This window comes from Sphaeramia orbicularis, chromosome 1, assembly GCF_902148855.1.
Source record: "Sphaeramia orbicularis chromosome 1, fSphaOr1.1, whole genome shotgun sequence".
Lineage (NCBI taxonomy): Eukaryota > Metazoa > Chordata > Actinopteri > Kurtiformes > Apogonidae > Sphaeramia > Sphaeramia orbicularis.
In genome coordinates this window covers 42,474,255-42,494,323 of record NC_043957.1, presented here as the reverse complement: position 1 = coordinate 42,494,323, position 20,069 = coordinate 42,474,255, and the positions used below count along the sequence as shown (strand labels likewise).

General features: G+C 37.9%; 1 protein-coding gene across 1 annotated transcript in view; it reads left to right on the top strand.

Moving 5' to 3' along the window:
- The first annotated feature begins 16,822 nt into the window (after positions 1-16,822).
- The window catches only part of dlc1 (DLC1 Rho GTPase activating protein), an 81,610-nt gene continuing 78,363 nt past the window's right edge, over positions 16,823-20,069 (top strand). Inside the window, exon 1 of the mRNA XM_030138623.1 lies at positions 16,823-18,255. Coding sequence (XP_029994483.1) covers positions 17,179-18,255 — 1,077 coding nt within the window. The 5' untranslated portion in view covers positions 16,823-17,178. The remainder of the gene's footprint in view (positions 18,256-20,069) is intronic.

The window sequence follows — 20,069 nt, the reverse complement described above, 5'->3', positions numbered from 1 at the left end:
CAAACCCACATGTTTGACTCTGCACATGCACTGTTCTGTCAAAGAAAACTGGATGTTTCAGCAAGATAATGAAACACATCCAGGGCATGACATGTTGAAACTGGCAAAAATTTAGTTCAGTTATTTTTTTTCTTGTTAACGATAATCACAACAATAAATCATTTGCACTTGTTTGTGTCTGTCTGACACACCCACACATTTGGAAGGAAGAAACAGGTTTTTCTGCAAATATTTCATGGTCATATTAGAGATTGTGTAAATTTTAAGAGTGCCATAAAACTTTTTTTCAACTATTTCATTCACACAGTGAATGATGTTTATATATTGTGTACAGTCATGAAGGCATTTTTCTTTTATGGTCTTGTAATTTCATGTGTATGTATTTCATGTAACCCTCCAAAACCTCTCTAAAACAGAACCAAAGTTAGCACACATATATACGACACCTATTCAATTAAAAACTTACCATTCCGATGCAAAAAAGTATAAATACGATGAGCCATGGTATGTCGGTGCAGCTGCGCTCCTCCAGTGGTTTCCAGTTTGGTTTGCTCTGTCGAGGCATAAATAATAGATAATAGTTGGTTAACCTTGTCTGTTTTTGTTTTGCTGCTACTTGCGACTCAACAACTGCGCTAACTGCCTTCAACACACAAGACACTGAGCTGCAGCTGAACAAGAGGGACAAAAAGCTGCTGAAGAAGTGACGTTATTATCTCAATCCCACTGAATCACAGTTGGTGACTCGACAAATCAAGCTGCCATAATTTATCCACCTAATATTCCTGCTAGCTTAGCTTACCTCTGAGCTGGTACAACATCCCATTATGGACGACGACTGACGACAACTTAAGGCAAACAAAAAGAAAACTTATGTGGCTGTTGCAGTTTAACTTGAACTGTTGTTTTAGTACATGTCCTGGACTACCATTAAAACGACACAAACTTTCTTTATTCAACTAGCAGTTCGCAGATTTGTTTATATCCTTTTAGTGGAGTAACATACGCCCATTCATGGACACCCCTGGCGTCTCGAGGAGCAGGTAAATGCGGAAGAACTCCAAAATAGTTTGCTGCCTTCGCGGGCCATCAGGAAAATCGGTTTTCACAGATAAACGACTGAAATACGGATGTAAAGCGTTCAGGCAGTAGACAGAAACTCATGGATACTGTACTACTTAAAAACAGAAAGCTGTCTACAATGCTTAACATGTTTATGCTTTTCCTTAACTCGAGAAGAGTTTTTTTACTAAATCCCCCTTACCATAATTAAGAAACTTTATTGCAAAAACAGGTCCATAAACCATAGACACACAACATACAGAATAAATTAAAATAAAAAGGAAACTCAGCAGGTAGCTATTTATGCTTTGAATAGTAAAAATAAAAGAATCAAAAGCAAGACTAGTGTTTTATGGAAGCGCTTGAGTGTCTGTATCTGGAAAACCTCTAACCTGAAAGAAATTCTCCTTCAGGAGTTTAACAATTCCGCGGTGCCTTGAAAGCAGCAGTGTTGGATTCACATGTAAATTTGCCACCGTTCACCATATGCTAACGCAACTATGGTTTATTTGTGAGGGAAAACAGAAAATTATATTATTATAAAGAGGGGAAAGTAAATTTGTATGTGGAATCAGTAGTTTGTTAACTCTGTTACCCTTGTACCTGCTATTACAGCCAGGTGAGTATACCGTTAGCAGTGGTTAGGCTGTGAGTTTTTGTGTCGTCGTCCCCCCCCCCCCCCCCCCCTTTTTTTTTTTTTCTTTTCCTCCTTTTCATCAGATAGCTATTTTGCTAACCCTAAAGGTTACAAAATGGTCATTTTAAATGGACTTCTAAACCTGTACATCTAAATACATAGCAGTGAACCACATACAACCCATTTTCCATGTATTTCTAAACATCTCTTCTTTCTTGTCTTTTATCATTTGGATAAAAGTAGAAAATGCCACACATTAACCTTTCATAGCATAAATTATGAGAACCTTAATCAAGATTTTTTTTCCTGAGTGTTTTTATTCCTCTTTAGGCATGAAAAAAAACAACAACAAAAAAACAATGTGATTGAAATTTTTTTTTTTTAAATCAACCTGTTTTCATGGAGTTACAAAAATGTCCACTCAGCTACACCATGAGTTTATTCTTGAAGACAAAGAAACATGTATTAAAACCCAATATCAATAAAGTGATATGAAAACAGTGAAAATGAAACCATGTTTTAATGCAGCATAATCTGATGTTTTCTCACATTTTAAAACATATTCTAATTGTAGTTATGACTCACTTCATGGAGATAATATGCAAAAAAATAAATATTAACAATTGATTTCCACTCAAAAACAATCGAGAACAGCAAAGTTACAATAATGGTATGAATTGCAGTTTAATGAGATGATGCATAAGTCCCACTGGTTGGTTGATATATACTAAATCAACAAAATTAAACCCTTCATGCATGAATTATGAGACCTTAATCAAGATTTTTTTTTCCTGAGTGTTTTGCACTGTGTTGGCTGATATGGAACTAAAACAACAAAACCCATGATATACAAGAGAACAGCTGTAGAGTAGCTGTCACGTAGTGACCACTATGCCTGAAAGGGTTAAAAAAAAAAAACCAAAAAAACACTCTTTTTCTCTACGCATGTATGCTAGTTAGTATATGTCAGGGGTGTCAACTCATTTTAGGTCAGTGGCCACATTTGCCCCAATTTGATCTCAATGTACGGTGGCCCAGAGGTGCAACAGGCCAAAAATTATCCACTAGACGAAAAAAATTATCTACTACAAGAAAAAAAAGAGAACAGCCTAAAAAAATTATCCACTAGATGAAAAAAATTATCTACTACAAGAAAAAAAAGAGAACAGCCTAAAAAAATTATCCACGAGATGAAAAAAATTATCTACTACAAGAAAAAAAAAGAGAACAGCCTAAAAAAATTATCCACGAGATGAAAAAATTATCTACTACAAAAAAAAAAAAGAGAACAGCCTAAAAAAATTATCCACGAGATGAAAAAATTATCTACTACAAGAAAAAAAAAGAGAAAAACAGCCCAAAAAAAATTATCCACTATAAGGAAAAAAAAAAAGAGAGAACAGCCTAAAAAATTATCCACTAGACAAAAAATTATCTACTGCAAGAAAAAAGAGAACAGCCTAAAAAAATTATCCACTATAAGAAAAAAAGAGAACAGCCCAAAAAAAATTATCCACTAGATGAAAAAAAAATCCCTATAAGAAAGAAAAGAGACCAGCCAAAAAATTATCCACTAAAAGAAAAAAAAAGAGAACAGGCAAAAAAAAATTATCTACTAGCCCAAAAAATTATTCACTATAAGAAAAAAAAAAAGAACAGGTGAAAAAATTATCTACTATGAGAAAAAAAAGAGAGCAGCCCAAAAAAATATCCACTATAAGAAAAAAAAAACATCATCCACCTTTTCAATTACGGGGGCGCTGTTTTCCCGAAAGGTGCCTTGCTTTAAAATTAAGGCCGCCACAAAAATAAAAGGATAGGCTGAAAAATTTTAAGGCTTTCGGCTAATGTGGCTAATGCTAAGGAAGTACCCCACCGGAAGTGGAGGTCGTGCGCTAAAAAATAAAGTTATTTTAAAATATAGATATATCCATTAATATAGTTTGCAAAGCAGTTAAATGATTAAATACGGTTCCAGTGTCTGCTCAAGGTTAGGCATGGGCGTTAAATGGTTAAGGTTATGGTTAGGGTATGGTTGGGGTTAGTTTTCAGTGGTAAATGGCCCTTGTGCACTGTGTGAAGGTTCGTTGCTAAGCTAATGCTAACGCGAAAAGTTGACGGCAACTTTGTGAACTACCAGTGCGAGTAAACAATTGTGTGATTACGGAGTTGAATTGTTCAACTGCCTGACATTCAATATCATTTTTGATGAATATTCGCTACAAGAAGTTCTAAAATTATTTTATTTTAAGAGGAGGAGAAGAGGAGCTTCCTGTGGAGCTCCACTATCATGGCATCGCCCATTTGTTGAGAGACAGCAAGTGCATATTGCGGCACCGATACCTGGTGCCGTGGCACCTCGGCTGGTGCCGCGACGTACCGCGGTACCACAGCTCGGTGCTAGGTACCCCAGCACGGCACCGCGTACCATGGCTTGGTACCACAGCTCAGCTCGTTGCCAGGTGCCGAGGCACTGCGGTACCACGGCACACATCTTTATCTCCACAAAATGTCCTTCTTGATCTAGTGTTAGTGAAGACACTCCGTTTGAGTTGAGGAGGAGAGGTCTACCTGCAAACAATGGGCAATGCCATGATAGTGAAGCTCCACAGGAAGCTCCTCTTCTCCTCCTCTCAAAATAAAATAACACAAAGTTGCCGTCAACTTTTCACGTTAGCATTAGCTTAGCAACGAACCTTCACACAGTGCACACAAGGGCCATTTACCACTGAAACTAACCCCAACCATACCCTAACCCTAACCTTAACCATTTAACGCCCATGCCTACCTTGAGCAGACACTGGAACCGTATTTATCATTTAACTGCTTTGCAAACTATATTAATGGATATATCTATATTTTAAAATAACTTTATTTTTTAGCGCACGACCTCCACTTCCGGTGGGGTACTTCCTTAGCATTAGCCACATTAGCCGAAAGCCTTAAAATTTTTCAGCCTATCCTTTTATTTTTGTGGTGGTCTTAATTTTAAAGCAAGACACCTTTCGGGTAAACAGCGCCCCCGTAATTGAAAAGGTGGATGATGTTTTTTTTTTTTCTTATAGTGGATATTTTTTTGGGCTGCTCTCTTTTTTTCTCATAGTAGATAAATTTTTTCCACCTGTTCTTTTTTTTTCTTATAGTGAATAATTTTTTGGGCTAGTAGATAATTTTTTTTTTGCCTGTTCTCTTTTTTTCTTTTAGTGGATAATTTTTTTGGCTGGTCTCTTTTTTTCTTATAGGGGATTTTTTTTTTCATCTAGTGGATATTTATTTTAGGCTGTTCTCTTTTTTTTTCTTACAGTGGATATTTTTTTTGGGCAGTTCTCTTTTTTTTTTCTTGTAGTAGATAATTTTTTCATCTCGTGGATAATTTTTTTAGGCTGTTCTTTTTTTTTTTCTTGTAGTAGATAATTTTTTCATGTAGTGGATAATTTTTTTTAGGCTGTTCTCTTTTTTTCTTATAGTGGATCATTTTTTAGGCTGTTCTCTTTTTTTCTTGAAGTAGATAATTTTTTTCATCTAGTGGATAATTTTTTTAGGCTCTCTTTTTTTCTTGTAGTAGATAATTTTTTTCATCTAGTGGATAATTTTTTAGGCTGTTCTTTTTTTTTTATAGTGGATAATTTTTTTGGGCTGTTCTCTTTTTTTCTTGTAGATAATTTTTTTCATCTAGTGGATAATTTTTTTAGGCTGTTCTCTTTTTTTTCTTATACTGGATTTTTTTGGGCTGTTCTCTTTTTTTTCTTCTAGTAGATAATTTTTTTCATCTAGTGGATAATTTTTTTAGGCTGTTCTCTTTTTTTTTCTTGTAGTAGATAATTTTTTTCGTCTAGTGGATAATTTTTTGGCCTGTTGCACCTCTGGGCCACCGTACGAGTGGGCCAGACCAGTAAAATAATAACAGTGAAAAAAGTAAAATTATATTATGATCAGATTTACATCCACAAAGTTTCCTTAAAAATCTGAATAACATGAACAACTTGAATTGTCTTAAGAAAAACAAGTGCAATTTTAACAATATTATGCCTCAGTTTATCATTTACACAGGTGTTCATTACAATTGCACAAATATTTTGGTAACAGGCAGAATAGTGGTAAAATTGCATTTACTTTTCTTAACACATTTCCATTTGTTCATATTTGTTCAGGTTATTGACATTTTTTGTAAAAGTATAGTTTGGTAATGTAAACATTTTCATGTAATTACCTCCGCCAAGGAGGTTATGTTTTTGCCAGGGTTTGTTTGTTTGTTTGTCTGTCTGTTTGTCTGTCCGTTAGTGTGCAACATAACTCAAAAAGTTATGGACAGATTTTGATGAAATTTTCAGGGTTTGTTGGAAATGGGATAAGGAAGAAATGATTAAATTTTGGTGGTGACCGGGGGTGGGGGGGCCCACGGGGGGGCCCATTTCCAACAAACCCTGAAAATTTCATCAAAATCTGTCCATAACTTTTTGAGTTATGTTGCACACTAACGGACAGACAAACAGACAGACAGACAAACAAACCCTGGCAAAAACATAACCCCCTTGGCGTTGGGGGGCCCACGGGGGGTGGGGCACTGATCAGCCTTGGCGGAGGTCTGCGCTCTCCGAGTGCTTTTCTAGTTTTACTTTTTTTACACCCAAAAAAAAAAAAAAAAAAAAAAAAAAAGAGAAAATTTGGGGTTGTCATTATTTATAGGTTATTATGATAATATTTTACTGGTCTGACCCACTTGAAATCTAATTGTACTGTATGTGGAATCTGAATTAAAATGATTTTGACACCATTGATTGTTAAAATCTTCAGTGTAATTTTTGCATTTCACAAATTCATCCTGTGGGCCAGATTGGACCCTTTGGCGGGCCAGATTTGGCCCCTGGGCCGCATGTTTGACACCTGTGGTATATGTGCAGCACCTCTAGGCATTTAGAAATATTAGAGTTTGTCTCCCCCAGCTGTCCATGTCATGTAATTAAAACATGCACCAAATACTAATGTTTATTTATTTATTAAAGGCAGGTACCCCTTGCTCAGGACTCTTCACCAGCAATATCTTCTAGACCACAGACTGCTTTAGTCCCAATGCTTAAGGTTGGCGTCCTTATTCTTGGTGCAGCCTATATGGAAAGAGCTTCCAAGAAACAGAGGCAAAGGTAATATTGTAGTTATTTTTATTCACAGAGGAATGTTTTTCCTGGCTTGTATCGTATTCAGTAGCTTTACTTTTCTGAAAATAGAAATCTTGTGCAACATCTTAATTTTCTGCATTCATCATGTTGTCTTTATCATGCTGCAACAGGTACAGTATTGCTAACTGTTTAAACCTGATTTTGTTTAAACCAGTTTGACAGCAATTTTTCATAAAGGTATAAGCAGTGCCTTTTTTCTGAGGGTATATTTCTCTGTTCATTTCATGTGTGGGTTGGAATGTCGAACAGTTTCCTGAAGAGGAGGCTCCTTCAATCCTATTTTCCTTCTGCTCTTACTGCACTAAACAGATTTGTACTGCATTTCATAGAAGAATGGAAGGGAGAGTAAGTGAAGTTAAACAGCCCTTGTCCACATTTTACTTTAAGTTTCAATAATCTTTAGTGGCATCAAGCGATTAAGTTGCAGACTGTAAGCAAATGGACACCTCCACCTTTCCCCTATGGTGGCTGTAAGTAAACACAAAAGGCTTCTGTTAGAGCTAGTGTTTGGGCTTTCTAGTGAAATTATAACATGACATCCACACCTACACAGAGCAGGTGATGGAAATGCACCTTAACACTGGATGTCAGTTGCTATAAAATGGAAAAAAGAAGAGGAATCCATTTGGAGGTTACTGTAACTTATGGTCCAATGTGATGTCTCAAAGCCTCTGTGGATGTAAATGGCACAAGTATGATCTTGGCACGACTATACATAATGTACATAATAATTAATATTACATTCATTTTGTCCAGTTAGATCCTCATAGATAAGATAAGATAAGATAAGATAAGATAAGACTTTAATGATCTCACCATGTAGAAATTTCACAATTGACAGCAACAAATGCAAAAATAAAGTGCAGGGAAGACAGGCTGAAAATATACACTTGTGAAAAATGAAATATAAAGAGCAAATGTAAATGCTATACCATATTGCACATGGTGTGATATTGGGGAGGGGGGTTACTGAGAACTTTTATACAGTATGAAATCTGTCTAGGCATGATTTTCAAGGTTGCTGCAAAACATCCTGTGGGTAATAAACACATGCAATACACAAAATCTCAAAGTACAGACAATGCAGAGAAAACAAACAGTTACGCACTAGAATTGGTTGTAGGTGACAGAGTAAGCACAGATGTTGGGAGGTTACAGTTGGAACAAAAACCCAAACGAACACAGATCGGAAATATAAGTTTCATCATATGATGAAACACCTCCTGGCCCCTTATCTACTGACTCTTGGTCTCAAGTATTTCCTGCTGATGCTGCTGTGGCAACGGTGTCCAAGGACAACAACATTTTCCTGGATCTCTCCTGGAAGAGCCAATGCCAGCACAGCATATGTTTAGCAGAGTCCTGGGCGGGGGTGTGGAGTGCATCACCATTCTGGCTCTCACAGGCTCTGCTTCAAGCTCAAGAATTATTCCTAAACAAAAGGACGCAAGGATAAATATTATGCGTCTCAGTACACAGACACTTTCACAGATACTTAGAAACCTGTTAGCAAGTACTGTAGTTTTGTGTTGGCTAATCGAACATAATTTAACTCCAGAGATCCCAAATTAAAGAATAAACAAGAAGAACATCTGAGTAGGTGCACTCTATCTGAAGTACAAGTTGTACTGAGTATGGTCGTGTGTATCCTTCAACAAATGTTGTGCTATGAAGTGTGAGAATGTGCTCAGATGCATGTGGTTAAGGGTTATGGGGCACGTGTTTAAGCCAAAGCACACAAATGGAATCCAGCTGCTGTTGCCACCTAGCCCCTGACCCATATGGAGCTGTTTGTGATGGTATGTATGAGAACAGAGAATGCATTAGAGCTGCACAATATATCGTTTGAGCATCGTCATCACAATGTACGTGTGCGCAATAATCACATCGCAGATCCTGCAATGTAGGAGGCAAATGAACTTGATGTTTTTTCACTGAAGTTCAACCTGGGTACCTGGCACACACTGCACACAGTGATCCACCAATCACAATCGTTCTTAATCAGTTTGCAGAAGCAGACCACGCCCCTACACATAGAGTGAGTCTCTGGTAACGACATTAAAAAATGAGCAAAGAACAACAGAAAATCAACGAAAATGAAGATTTGGTGCCAAAAAGAAAAACAACGCCAGTTATCTGGAATTATTTCAGCTACATAAGGATGATATTGAAACATGTTCAACAAGAGGAAACACAACTAATTTGTTTGACCATTTACGTTGGCATCACACAGCTATTATATACGCCTGAGTATTTTTTCATATCACAATTTATATCACAGGGTTAAAAATATTTGCAATGTCAGTTTTTTCCTATATCAGCAGTTCTAGAATGCATATACCTACATAATTTATCCTCAATACTTATTCAGTATTAGTGTCTTTAGCCCATTAGATTGATGGTAGAGCCAAAAAAATGTTGGTTATCACTATTTGATAAAGGTAAAGCATTTATTTTATGATCTTCCCAACTTCTTATTCCATAGATGTTTGCTTTACACATAGGCCACTGAATGTATCGAGGCTTATCTAGTCTTTCATAAGTTGATTTCAATATTATTGAAGGTAAAAGTCAATAAAGGGCACTGATCTCTTTACCCTCTCTGTGGGAGAAGTCTTGGCAGAAACACTCTCAAAATCCTGAAAGACACTTTTCATTTAGAATATGAATTATTACCTTGTGGTTGCATCATAAAGTGTAAAAACATTAGCTTTAAGCTTTGTTTTCTCTAAACAACCAGCTCCTTATAATTTATGTAGTTCTAACCATTGTGATTTGAAGTTTTAGGGCTTTGTGATTGATCATATATGTTATTTTTTATTCTTACATGGAATACACAATATTTAAGATGTCTTTTTTCATTCATCTTGCTTCATATTGTACATATGTTGAGTGCATCTGTATGTAACACCATTACGTAAGATTGGATATTCCACTTATGTCAATATCAATATGTGTAGTTTTATAATGTGTGCCTTGATAGACAAGTTCCTGTTTATTGATTGAATGAATAAATGTTTTATATTTATGTGGATTATATTTGTTAACATGAAGCATTAGTCATCCAAACAGGTCACATTTTAAGAATGATCATCATTCAGAGAACAAACTTAAGAAATTTGGTTTGTTAAAATATACTTTTTATACTTACGTTAATTACATGTTGTTAGAAATGACATTTGAATGGTTTTCTAACAAAAACTAATCTTGCATTTACCTGAACACGTCAAATGGTGTAACAACAAAATACAAGACAAATATAGCAATTTATAAGACTTTGTGAAATTTACTTGGCAGATGCAATTCAATTTGAGAATTTAAGAGTTTTCATAGCATGTCAAGCAAGTTTGAAGAAAACATCGAAAAAGAAAAAAATCTAATCCAAATATGTGTTTGTATAAACTGGTTTGGAGTGAATGATCTAGACCAGCGGTTCTCAACTGGTTTGGCTTCAGTATCCACTATCACCCCTCAAATGACAAGCTGCAACCCAACTTTAGAAAAGTGAAACTTCTCAAATTTATTTAATGAAAAGATTGTGTGTTTTGAACCTTTGATGATAAAGAATATCACAGTATGCCAAGACAGAGGACAAGTTTAATGATAAAAACAAATGACCAGCAGGTGGTAATGCTATGGAAGGAAATATTTCCTTTAACACTAAATCGGTACATTTGAACCAAAACTAAAAAGTGCAGTCAGTTCAAAATTAAAAGTGCATTCAGTCACTCATTTGAGTATTAAATGCACTGAGGAATTTGTCCTCAATGTAGGTAAAACCATATCTATAGCAGTCTGTGTCATACCTGAGTTTCGCCATGATTTGAATAGAAACTATTGGGTCTTCTATGTGGTGAAATGTATGGTGTTAGACAGTGATTGGTTGTTTGTCTCTATATGAACTGGCAATTTGTCCAGGGTGTACCTTGCCTTCGCCCATCGGTAGCTAAAATAGGCTCCAGCACCCTCCGTGACCCCAGTGATTAAAGCAGGTTCAGAAAATGAATGAATGAATGTATGGTGTTAATTAGCTTTACAGCGCATTACCGCCACCTACTGCTGGGGAGTATGAATGGATGGCGCTCCACTCCATAAAAAGACAAAGCACAGGACTTGTTTCTTAACATTATTTCTTGCTCAGGCAAAGGCCCAAGACTCACTGAAAATAGGTTGCGTCCCACCAGTTGAGAGTCACTGTTCTAGACTGCGGTGTAGGCTGTTACATGTGGGTTTAATGACCAGAGTACAAGAAGCAGAGCAACATATTGTTGTTTTCCATGTAATGTCTTCTATCATGAATGAGGAAAATGTGATCTCTTCATCAGTCCACACTACATTTTGTACCAGGTATGTTTTCACACTCCATATGTCAGTGAAGATCCACCAAACATCTGATCAATGGCATGAATTAGATTTTTTTTCAGATTACTGTCATATTTATTCAAAAAAAGGGTTTCAATTCCCTTTGTGCATTTAGTCTAATGTGAAAAAGGCAAAACCACTTTAAGAGAGAGAGATTTAAAAATATATATATTATTTTGCCAACATCCATAAGCTTTTTCCAATGCAAAATTTCAAAATGTGAATTAAGTACATCAGTGGAATTTGCTGACATTTTGCCACCAACCCCTTGATATTCCCTTAATTTTAGTAAAAAATACCAAAGCATCAAACAGCATCAAAGTCAAAGTCAGTTTCTAATTCGTACTGTAAATTGTAAATGACTTTCTTTTTTTTTTTGGTGGGACTAATGACTTTCAAGTGGCAATGTTCTCTCCATATCACAGTGTTGGTCATCCAGGCCTTTTAACCTTTTAAGGATATTAAGAAATGAGGAGCAGATGGTACACAGTGAACAGTGATGGGAGATTTTCAGTGTTTATGAATAACATTTTCCACTGTTGTCATAAACCATAAGGCCCAGATGGCACTTGTCAGTTGATTTGACAACAAACTACGTGCATGTCATAATAAGACATAGACTAACAATCACTGCATGCATATAATGTCCTCTCTTGTATATGCTCACAAACACGCTCACATAACCCCTCTCACAAGAAGATTAGACAGATTATTTTAGCCTGGGGATTTTGATGGACTGTATCTTCAATAACTTGCACTTCCTGTTCCCACGGTAGCAGTCACACTAACCCATGATCAGTGGCCAAGGCCCCCTCAGTTTCTCCCACGACGACTTATTACGCTTTGACCCACACAGGCAATTCAGCAGATGTTTGAGGCAGTTTTTCAATTAAGACAGCATTGCAGTCCTGGACTGGCATTGTAAGCTCGCTCATCTTCATTAAGATATTTAATTCAGAAATACGGGGTTCTCTTCGGTTTCCACTAAAGCTCAAACGCAGATATTTGAACCAGCATGACTTGAGGCTTTTGAAAAGGGGCTGTTAACCACAGGGTACAGCAAGTGACAGGAAAGGATTGCAAGGATCATGGTGTGGTTTGTTGATGTTATTTTAGACCTTCAGATGGGATTCTGGCATTTTGTTATGTTTTCTTTTTAGTGTAGATTAACCCTAGATGCTTTTTTGCAGCTTCACATACAGTACAGCGAATATGGTTATTTAAAGAAACCTTAGGAAGGGTTCAACAAAATCTTCTGAAAGCATTCTTTGTATAAGCAAAGACTCAAAATGACTCAGTTATGGGAGGGACATAATTTTTTTTCTCTCTACCAGCGTCACCTACATTTTCCTACATGGGCAAACACTGAGTGTTCTTCAATGACCATGATTTAGACTGGCTTATTTTTCCAATAATAAACTATATCAGTGAGGAATGTGAAGCTGTTTCCTTTGGGCCCTCACTGCTCCACTTAAGAAGCTGAGGGGTTGAACAGTGGGGAATTATTGGGTGAATCATGAATAGGTCTTTCTTAACCATGTATGTGACCACTATAGACATGTGACTATGCGATGCTTACATGCCTTGTGGAATTATCATCTTCCTCTGTGATGTTAGGGTTGACCCTTAAAAGGCAAATAAATACTCACATCCTTTGAAATGACTCACATGCATGGTCATTCACAAAAACCCCCAATAGATGCCATTGCACACGCACTAACTTTACGATGAATAAACAGAATATTTCAGAGTTGATATTACATTTTAGAGTGTTTATCAGGCAATAAACCAGACAGTTGGGGGTTTGTACAACAAGCTGCATTTAGTTTTATTGCTTAGCACAAAAAACCATGTATGGAGACTTGCTTATGGGTACAGTCTCACATGTTGCTGATTGAACATGTGTTTGCGCCTCTACTGATGGATTGGATTGTGACGTACACGGCTGCCCTGTGGCCTCCAAGGATGGTCTGATTGGCAGAGGGAGCCGTATCCTCTTAAATTATAGACTCGTGTTAGATGTCGTTAGGAGGTAATGACTGGATAGCCTGAGTCATGCTCTGTAGCGGCCTCTGCACCAGCCATATTCACATCGAAGCTACTGTGACCAACCAGATCTGGTTTTCGTTACACTGCACTCGGCATAACCACAGTGCACATCATGTGACAGGCTACAGAGGAGTTTTGTTGAACTTGGATCATTCCTCTTGAGTGTGACCATCTGTGTCCCTGGAGAGTCGGTACTGACAGCGGTGCACAGTTTCCCAGTGAGGCCCCTAAGAAAAGACTCATCCAGAACTTCACCTCACATCTGGATGACCCCGAGGTTAGAGGCCAGGGTTGTACGAATCGCTGGAAGGGGCTTCATTCCAGTTCAGTGTCCCTGCTGCTTTGACACATCTCTAGTTTTCGTTTTTGTTTTGTTTTTGTGAATCAGCCTGAATGAAAAAGTAGCAGTCATCAATCTGCTTACAACTTGACTTGTGTGAAATTAGGCCATGTTTTGTTCAGGTAGTACTAAAGTGATACAAAGAGAGACTGTTGAAAGAACTGTGAGTATTATTCATTTAAAAGCACATTTTTCTGGTAATGCAATCAGGAAGTTTTGCAGCCCTGGAGTTCTGAAGTGGAGGCAGCCTCTGCAAATGGAAATAATTGAAAAAATATATATGTTTTACAATATAGACTCATTATACCTTAAATACAAAATTAGCTTTTGTTCTGAACTGTCACCGTAACATGAAGGTTAAATACTCCAGGATTTTCTGTTTCTTCAGTACCTCTAACAAATGCCTATATTAGGAAATGAATTACTGGTATGTTTTTTTCTGCTCTTAAATTACCTTTAAACCACATATACCAGGTTGATAGTATTGTCAATATTATTTTAAAGTGCTGTCATTTACATATATTACAGATATTCTTCCAATGTATATGAATAAATCTATACTCTCTTGCATTTGATTTTTTTTGCCGTCGGTGCCAGTGTGTTTGGCTAAGAATGCTTGTAGAGTTACAAAATGACAACAAAAAAAAAAAAAAGCGTGCCTCAGATAAAGCTGCCAAAACATAAGAGCAATCTCTGTTGGCCCCCAGCCAGAGGTCTTACGAGGCAGCCGGTCTGTTACTAATCAAAACCAACTGGTGGGAGCCTTTCCCAGCACAGTGAAATATCAAGCTAAGAAAGAATGACGAAAAGTCCAGGGAGAAGAGAATAGAGAGCAGTTTTCAGAGAAAAGGAGAGGCGAGTGGAAGTTTCTTAACACTGAGGAGAGAAAGTACTTGAGAGAAGAGCAGAGTGAATAAATGCTTATAGTGTGTGTGATGAGTTGTGAGACGGGGGATGGGGCTCCCTGGATGTGACTCAGACTCCCTGTCCAAGGCAGCGGGGAGGGAACCTGATGAGAAAGGAATAGAACGGAGTAGAGCAAGGGTGGAGGGGGAAAGAAACCCGGCCCCTCTTACACCACCCTAACTCTCAGCATTCAGCGTCAGCAAAAACTCTAATGTGATCAAGATGGAAGTAGTGTATGGACTTTTCACTGCTCCCCGGCTTTCTGTCTGCCTTTGGGGGCTTCTCTCCTTTTCCGACCATTTTACAGTGAACTTACTGGACTCCAGAAAATAGCCGGCAGAAAGTCAGAATAAGGACTGCTTGACAAAAACTGTCTGTGTTATGTCACTTGGATAGAAATGGATTTTATTTACCAAACCTGGACGGACTGTTTAGCAGCAGTTGAATGAAAAGCCAACTTGTAAAACGTCTCTGGATCACTCATCTTGAAGCAAAAACTGGATCTGTAACATAACAGATGGATTATCACTTGTTTTTGGGTTTTGTTTTTTTTTTATAATTGAGTATACAGCTACTGGATATATAGCACCGTGTCATCGCTGGAGAATTTACGAGTAAATATTATTTATTTATATACTTGTACATAAAATAACATATTGTTCTAATTCTGACAGCCAAAACAAACTGGTTTACAACATTCTGTGCAACTTTTCCCCCACAACTTACAACTGACAGCAAACTAGGAGCAAATTAATGTAGGAATATGGCAGTTGGTGACATCCAGCTGTGCTCTTGATGGTGCAAAAGCTGGGAAACACTTGACAGAAATGTGAATAATGGCTCTAAATATTAGATTTTTATTACTACTAGCAACTACAGCAATCTTTTTGACACTATTTAAAAAAGAAAACCCAAAATCTAAAAACGAGTCTCTGCATGTAGTTTTCAGTCACTTGAAGTCGTCCCTCACCTTTCACCTGTATTCTTATACTCTCACTCTTGTGCCCAGATCTTTCTCAATATAGCAGATGTTTAGCTTAACTGGAGGACATCCTGCTTGTTGAATCCTTATGTTCCCTTGCTGCATGCTGTACATTCTGACCTAGAACAACAGGGAAAAACACTGCGTAGTAGAGACGTAGATGATTAATGCAATAGTGCCTACAGAATCAGGATACTGTAGGGTTGTAGAGAACCAGCTGTTTGAGAGTACAGACTGTCACTTGCATTTTTCCCTGAGTTACATCATTCACATTTTTGTGTGTGCATGGGTGGGTACAGAATGACAGTTAACAAACATCCTGATTTTTTTCAAAGTTGTTTTGCACAATTGCTGTCCAGTGTTTATCCAAAGTTTGTGATGTTAATACAGCGGGTTTACTTGGTGGAGTGTTATTCATAATTCTGTTACTTTCCTCCTTTGCTTTGCTTATTAAAAAAACTCAGGAAAATGGAATTTAATTGACTAAGTATTACGTAATGTAGAGATTGGAAAACCTCTGCCTTTAAAAGTGTAGAAAAATGGTGAATTTTCTCTTTTTCTACATGCAAAGCTAAATTACGGTACTCAAACATTTTCAGGAAATGTATAAGTAGGCTACCTACCTATCAGCTCTTACCAGTAGGAATACATTGTGTGTTTGTGTATAAAGATTAACATAACTTTAGGTCACTGACTGTCTCCTACTTTTATTTTCTCTTCTCTCTAGCATCACCAGTCACTCTCCGTTTTCTGGGGTCGAAAGCATCTCTATGGGATAGCTAGATGCCATTATGCCAGTCCATTATGCCAGTGGCTATACGGAAAAGAAGTTGGGAAGAGCATGTTACTCACCCTTCAGGATTACAGTACAGCTATGATGATCTGATTGGTCTGCTGTCATGGAGTTGACAGCGAGGGACCTTGGGTGGGCTCTGGTGCTTCAAAACAAGGACGACGGACAAGATGGCCTCCATGCCAGAGGGGTCCCATCAAATGCCTGCAGATGACAACAATCAAATGCTGGAGATGATGGCTACCGTTGTACATGATGATATTAAATCAGGACATTAAAGCTAGTTGAAACTAATGTTGCACAGGATTTTCAGGAGGATTCACCTCATGATTTACATGTCTTAGCAGATACTGACATTTCCAAAAGGGCTGCAGAGTCAAACTGTCTCCAAAATGCAAGCATCAAGCAGTCTGGAGAGTTTCTCTGTGACTCAAACAGTAGGATGCCAAGTGCAAATATTTGTTATGGAACTGATAGCATAAGTCATAGGGAGAAACTGTCATTGGAGAGGATGGTACAGAGAGTAGAAAGAGTCATGACTTCTCTAATGACGAAACTGTTTTAAAATGTCCATATAGCTCTCGTGAAGAGCAACAATGCATCTCTATCTCTTTAAACAATGGGCCTTCACTGCTTGAATCTGCTGGTGAGCAGTCTGGCAACCCTCCAAATCAACAGGAAACAAAGGAGAGCCATACAGAGGGTTACAACAGACCTCCTGAAATCTCTGAGGCTACACTAAAACCAACCTCTGTTGCCGAACTAGAACCTCAAACTGACCTCCCAGATGTTGACGAGGAGCATATTTCCACTTCTCACCATGCTGGTGCAACCCTATCTGCTGCTGGGCTGCACAGTTCCGTTAATTTGATGGAGAGCGGTGAGGTTACATCACATACTGAAAAAACTCTGGAACCATTTGTGACTTTAGTGTTCGATGAAAAATGTGACAAAGCGGAAACTGAAACCTGCAGGACAGATTCTGCTGACAAGCGAGATGGATTGAATGACCCAGAAAGGCTGATTGAAAATACAGGACTTGAACATTGTGCAAGAGACATTCAAGAAGGGGAGCACGATGACCATGACCACAACAGGGCAATGGATCAGGTTTACGGTTGTGAAGTTTCCGAGCAGATATCAGTGGAACAGCATAACGTTGACATGACAGCAATGGATACGGTAGAGGAGGCAAAAAGTGAAGGAGCAGTGAGCAAGACAGGAACAGAAGTCATATCTGAGCCGAAGGCCGATTCTGATATTTGTGTGAGAGGCGAGAGTTCCTCTTTGACAGTTAATAATAATGCATCTTCTGAAAAGCTGCTTTTTGGAGATTCAAAAGGAGACCCCACACAAACAATCACTACTCAGTGTGCAGACCAGAACTTAGTGACAAATTCTTTACATCAGCCAGTGGAGAACACTGCTGACTGCCTGGTATCGACAGAGGTGCCTGGCTGTGAGGAACAAACCATACCTCATCATTTGGAGAATAGCTGCTCCACGTTGGACCCTATCCCAGAGGTGAGCCTTGTTGAACCAGATGATGCAGCTGTACTGACCCCTCAAAAGAACATTGGCGTAAATCTCAACCCAAATTCAACAAGTCAGGACTCCTCAGCTGGTGATGTACATGAAGTGCCTGAAAAATACTCCCACAACCATCTACTGGGCTCTGTAAAGGTCAATGATGAGGTTTCACCAGAAGGACTCCATGGCAACCAAGCCTCTGGTCATCATGGCAGTGACTCACCTGCCTCTGAGGTGGCAGATGGTCAAAGGGAACACTACAGTCCTGAAGCCACATTCTCTAGAATGGAGGAGACAGATGAGGCTGCACAAACAGTTATTAACAATGACGCACACCTCACCAGTCCATTTTTACATGAGATGAGAGAGCCTGGAAATCACAAAGATGACAACATGGTCAAAGTACGCATGAGAAAGGTAAGGTATCAGAATAAAGTGTATACACTGGGCATGCACTGTCAGTTTTAATGAGTTTTGTCTTTATTTCTGTTTAGTAGTCACATTTCAGGACCAAGAATAATGTTCTTCCTTAAAATTAACTCACACGTACAACTCGAATAAAGCCAACAAAATTTTTGTCCCCCATTCTGGCAAGCCTCTCGGAAAACAATGACTTCACCCTCACATGCTTACAGATCTGTGAACGGGGGGGTATCTGTGAAATGTTTTACTCTTTCTCAACTGCTCATTGCAAAACAAGGTCCTATAAGGGCATGGAGACCATGAATGTTGGGGCATTTGAAAGCTCAAGTAATCTCCACTGTGAATGTTTTCTTCAGCAAACACTGTATGCTTTACTTTTGGCACATGTAGTCAGTTCAGTGTGTGTCAGTTACTTTATATGTAGCCTGTGGATTTAGGCAGAGAAATGACACAATATTTATTCACTTATGGTAGTTGGAGTGTTGGTTCTTTTGGAAGGACAACAAGAGATCCCTTATTTATAACAGGCCTCACAAAGCCAGCATGTTGTTTGGACAAGTACCACATTGTGAGTATAAATTTTTGTGAAAGGTTTTAGTTGAAGGCAGTCACCTGCGTACAAAACCGTCAGTGACTCAACAGAGTTTGATTAAACAAATCTTACACTAGTTGCTCTCAGTATATTTGGAAGGATGCAGTGCGCTGTAAATTATATGTCTTCCAAAACTGGTAACCTTACAGGGGCCATGTAGAGGTCAGAAGGAAACACTGCAATTTGTAATCCAAAAAAGGAACTAGATATGTTTAGTTATATTATAATAACCCACCAAACAAAACATGCTTGATTTGTTATGTTGGTGTCATGTGAGATATGATATCATGAACTGTGCTACAGAGTGCGGAATTAAAGTGAGGAATCTGTAATAGTGGCTTGTTGGTTTGTCAGCTGTAGGATGTTTTGCAGCTTTATGGTTTATGTACAGTAATGTGATAATATGCTGCACTGGAAATGACTTGTGCCATTGCTTTGTGAAGTGGATCAGTGTAGAAGTTTAATGTGGTCTCCACTGTAATCTGTGATATTACTGATGTTGCTTTTATGAGTACCTCTCACAAATGGAACATAAAGTATTGTAAAGCCATAAAATGGAAGTCACCAAGGCTAGTTATCTACCGCAGAGTAGTTGCTTGCCTTCTTTTGTGACAATGTTTTCACAAAAGGGTTTATTTATGTACAAAATAGAGCTACACAGTTCAAAGATGGATGGATGAATAAAGATTTTTTTAAAAAGATTTTAAAACTCTGAAAACAATAGCCTGCATGGCAAATGGGAAATTGGGTAGTTTAATATACAGGGTGACTTGTTATGAATTCACTGTTTTTGTTAAATTTTATCTATTTTGTGGCCATAATAATTACCTAACATTAATGTAGCTTTTCTTTCTTGTAACTAAATCCTCAATTCGGGTGTTGTTTCCACTCATTTTCAGGTTATGCCTTAACTATAATAGCTTACTTGATATTGTATGCCACAATATGATTATTCTGCATGAACACAGTGTGATGCTGATGATGAAACCACATAATGCACAGGCCTATTATAACTAGTTTACTAGTGAAACAGTGACTTAGGGAGTTTCATGATAACGTTTAAAGAAAAAAAATATCGTTATCCCCCAAGAGAAATCTCTTTACTTGTCAAATAAAAAGGAGAAAAAAAGCCCAAACATCCATCTTCAGACCTGGTTGACAGAGGCAAAAGCAGCCTAGATTTACCTCAGGATATTCTACAGGGCACAGGATAATT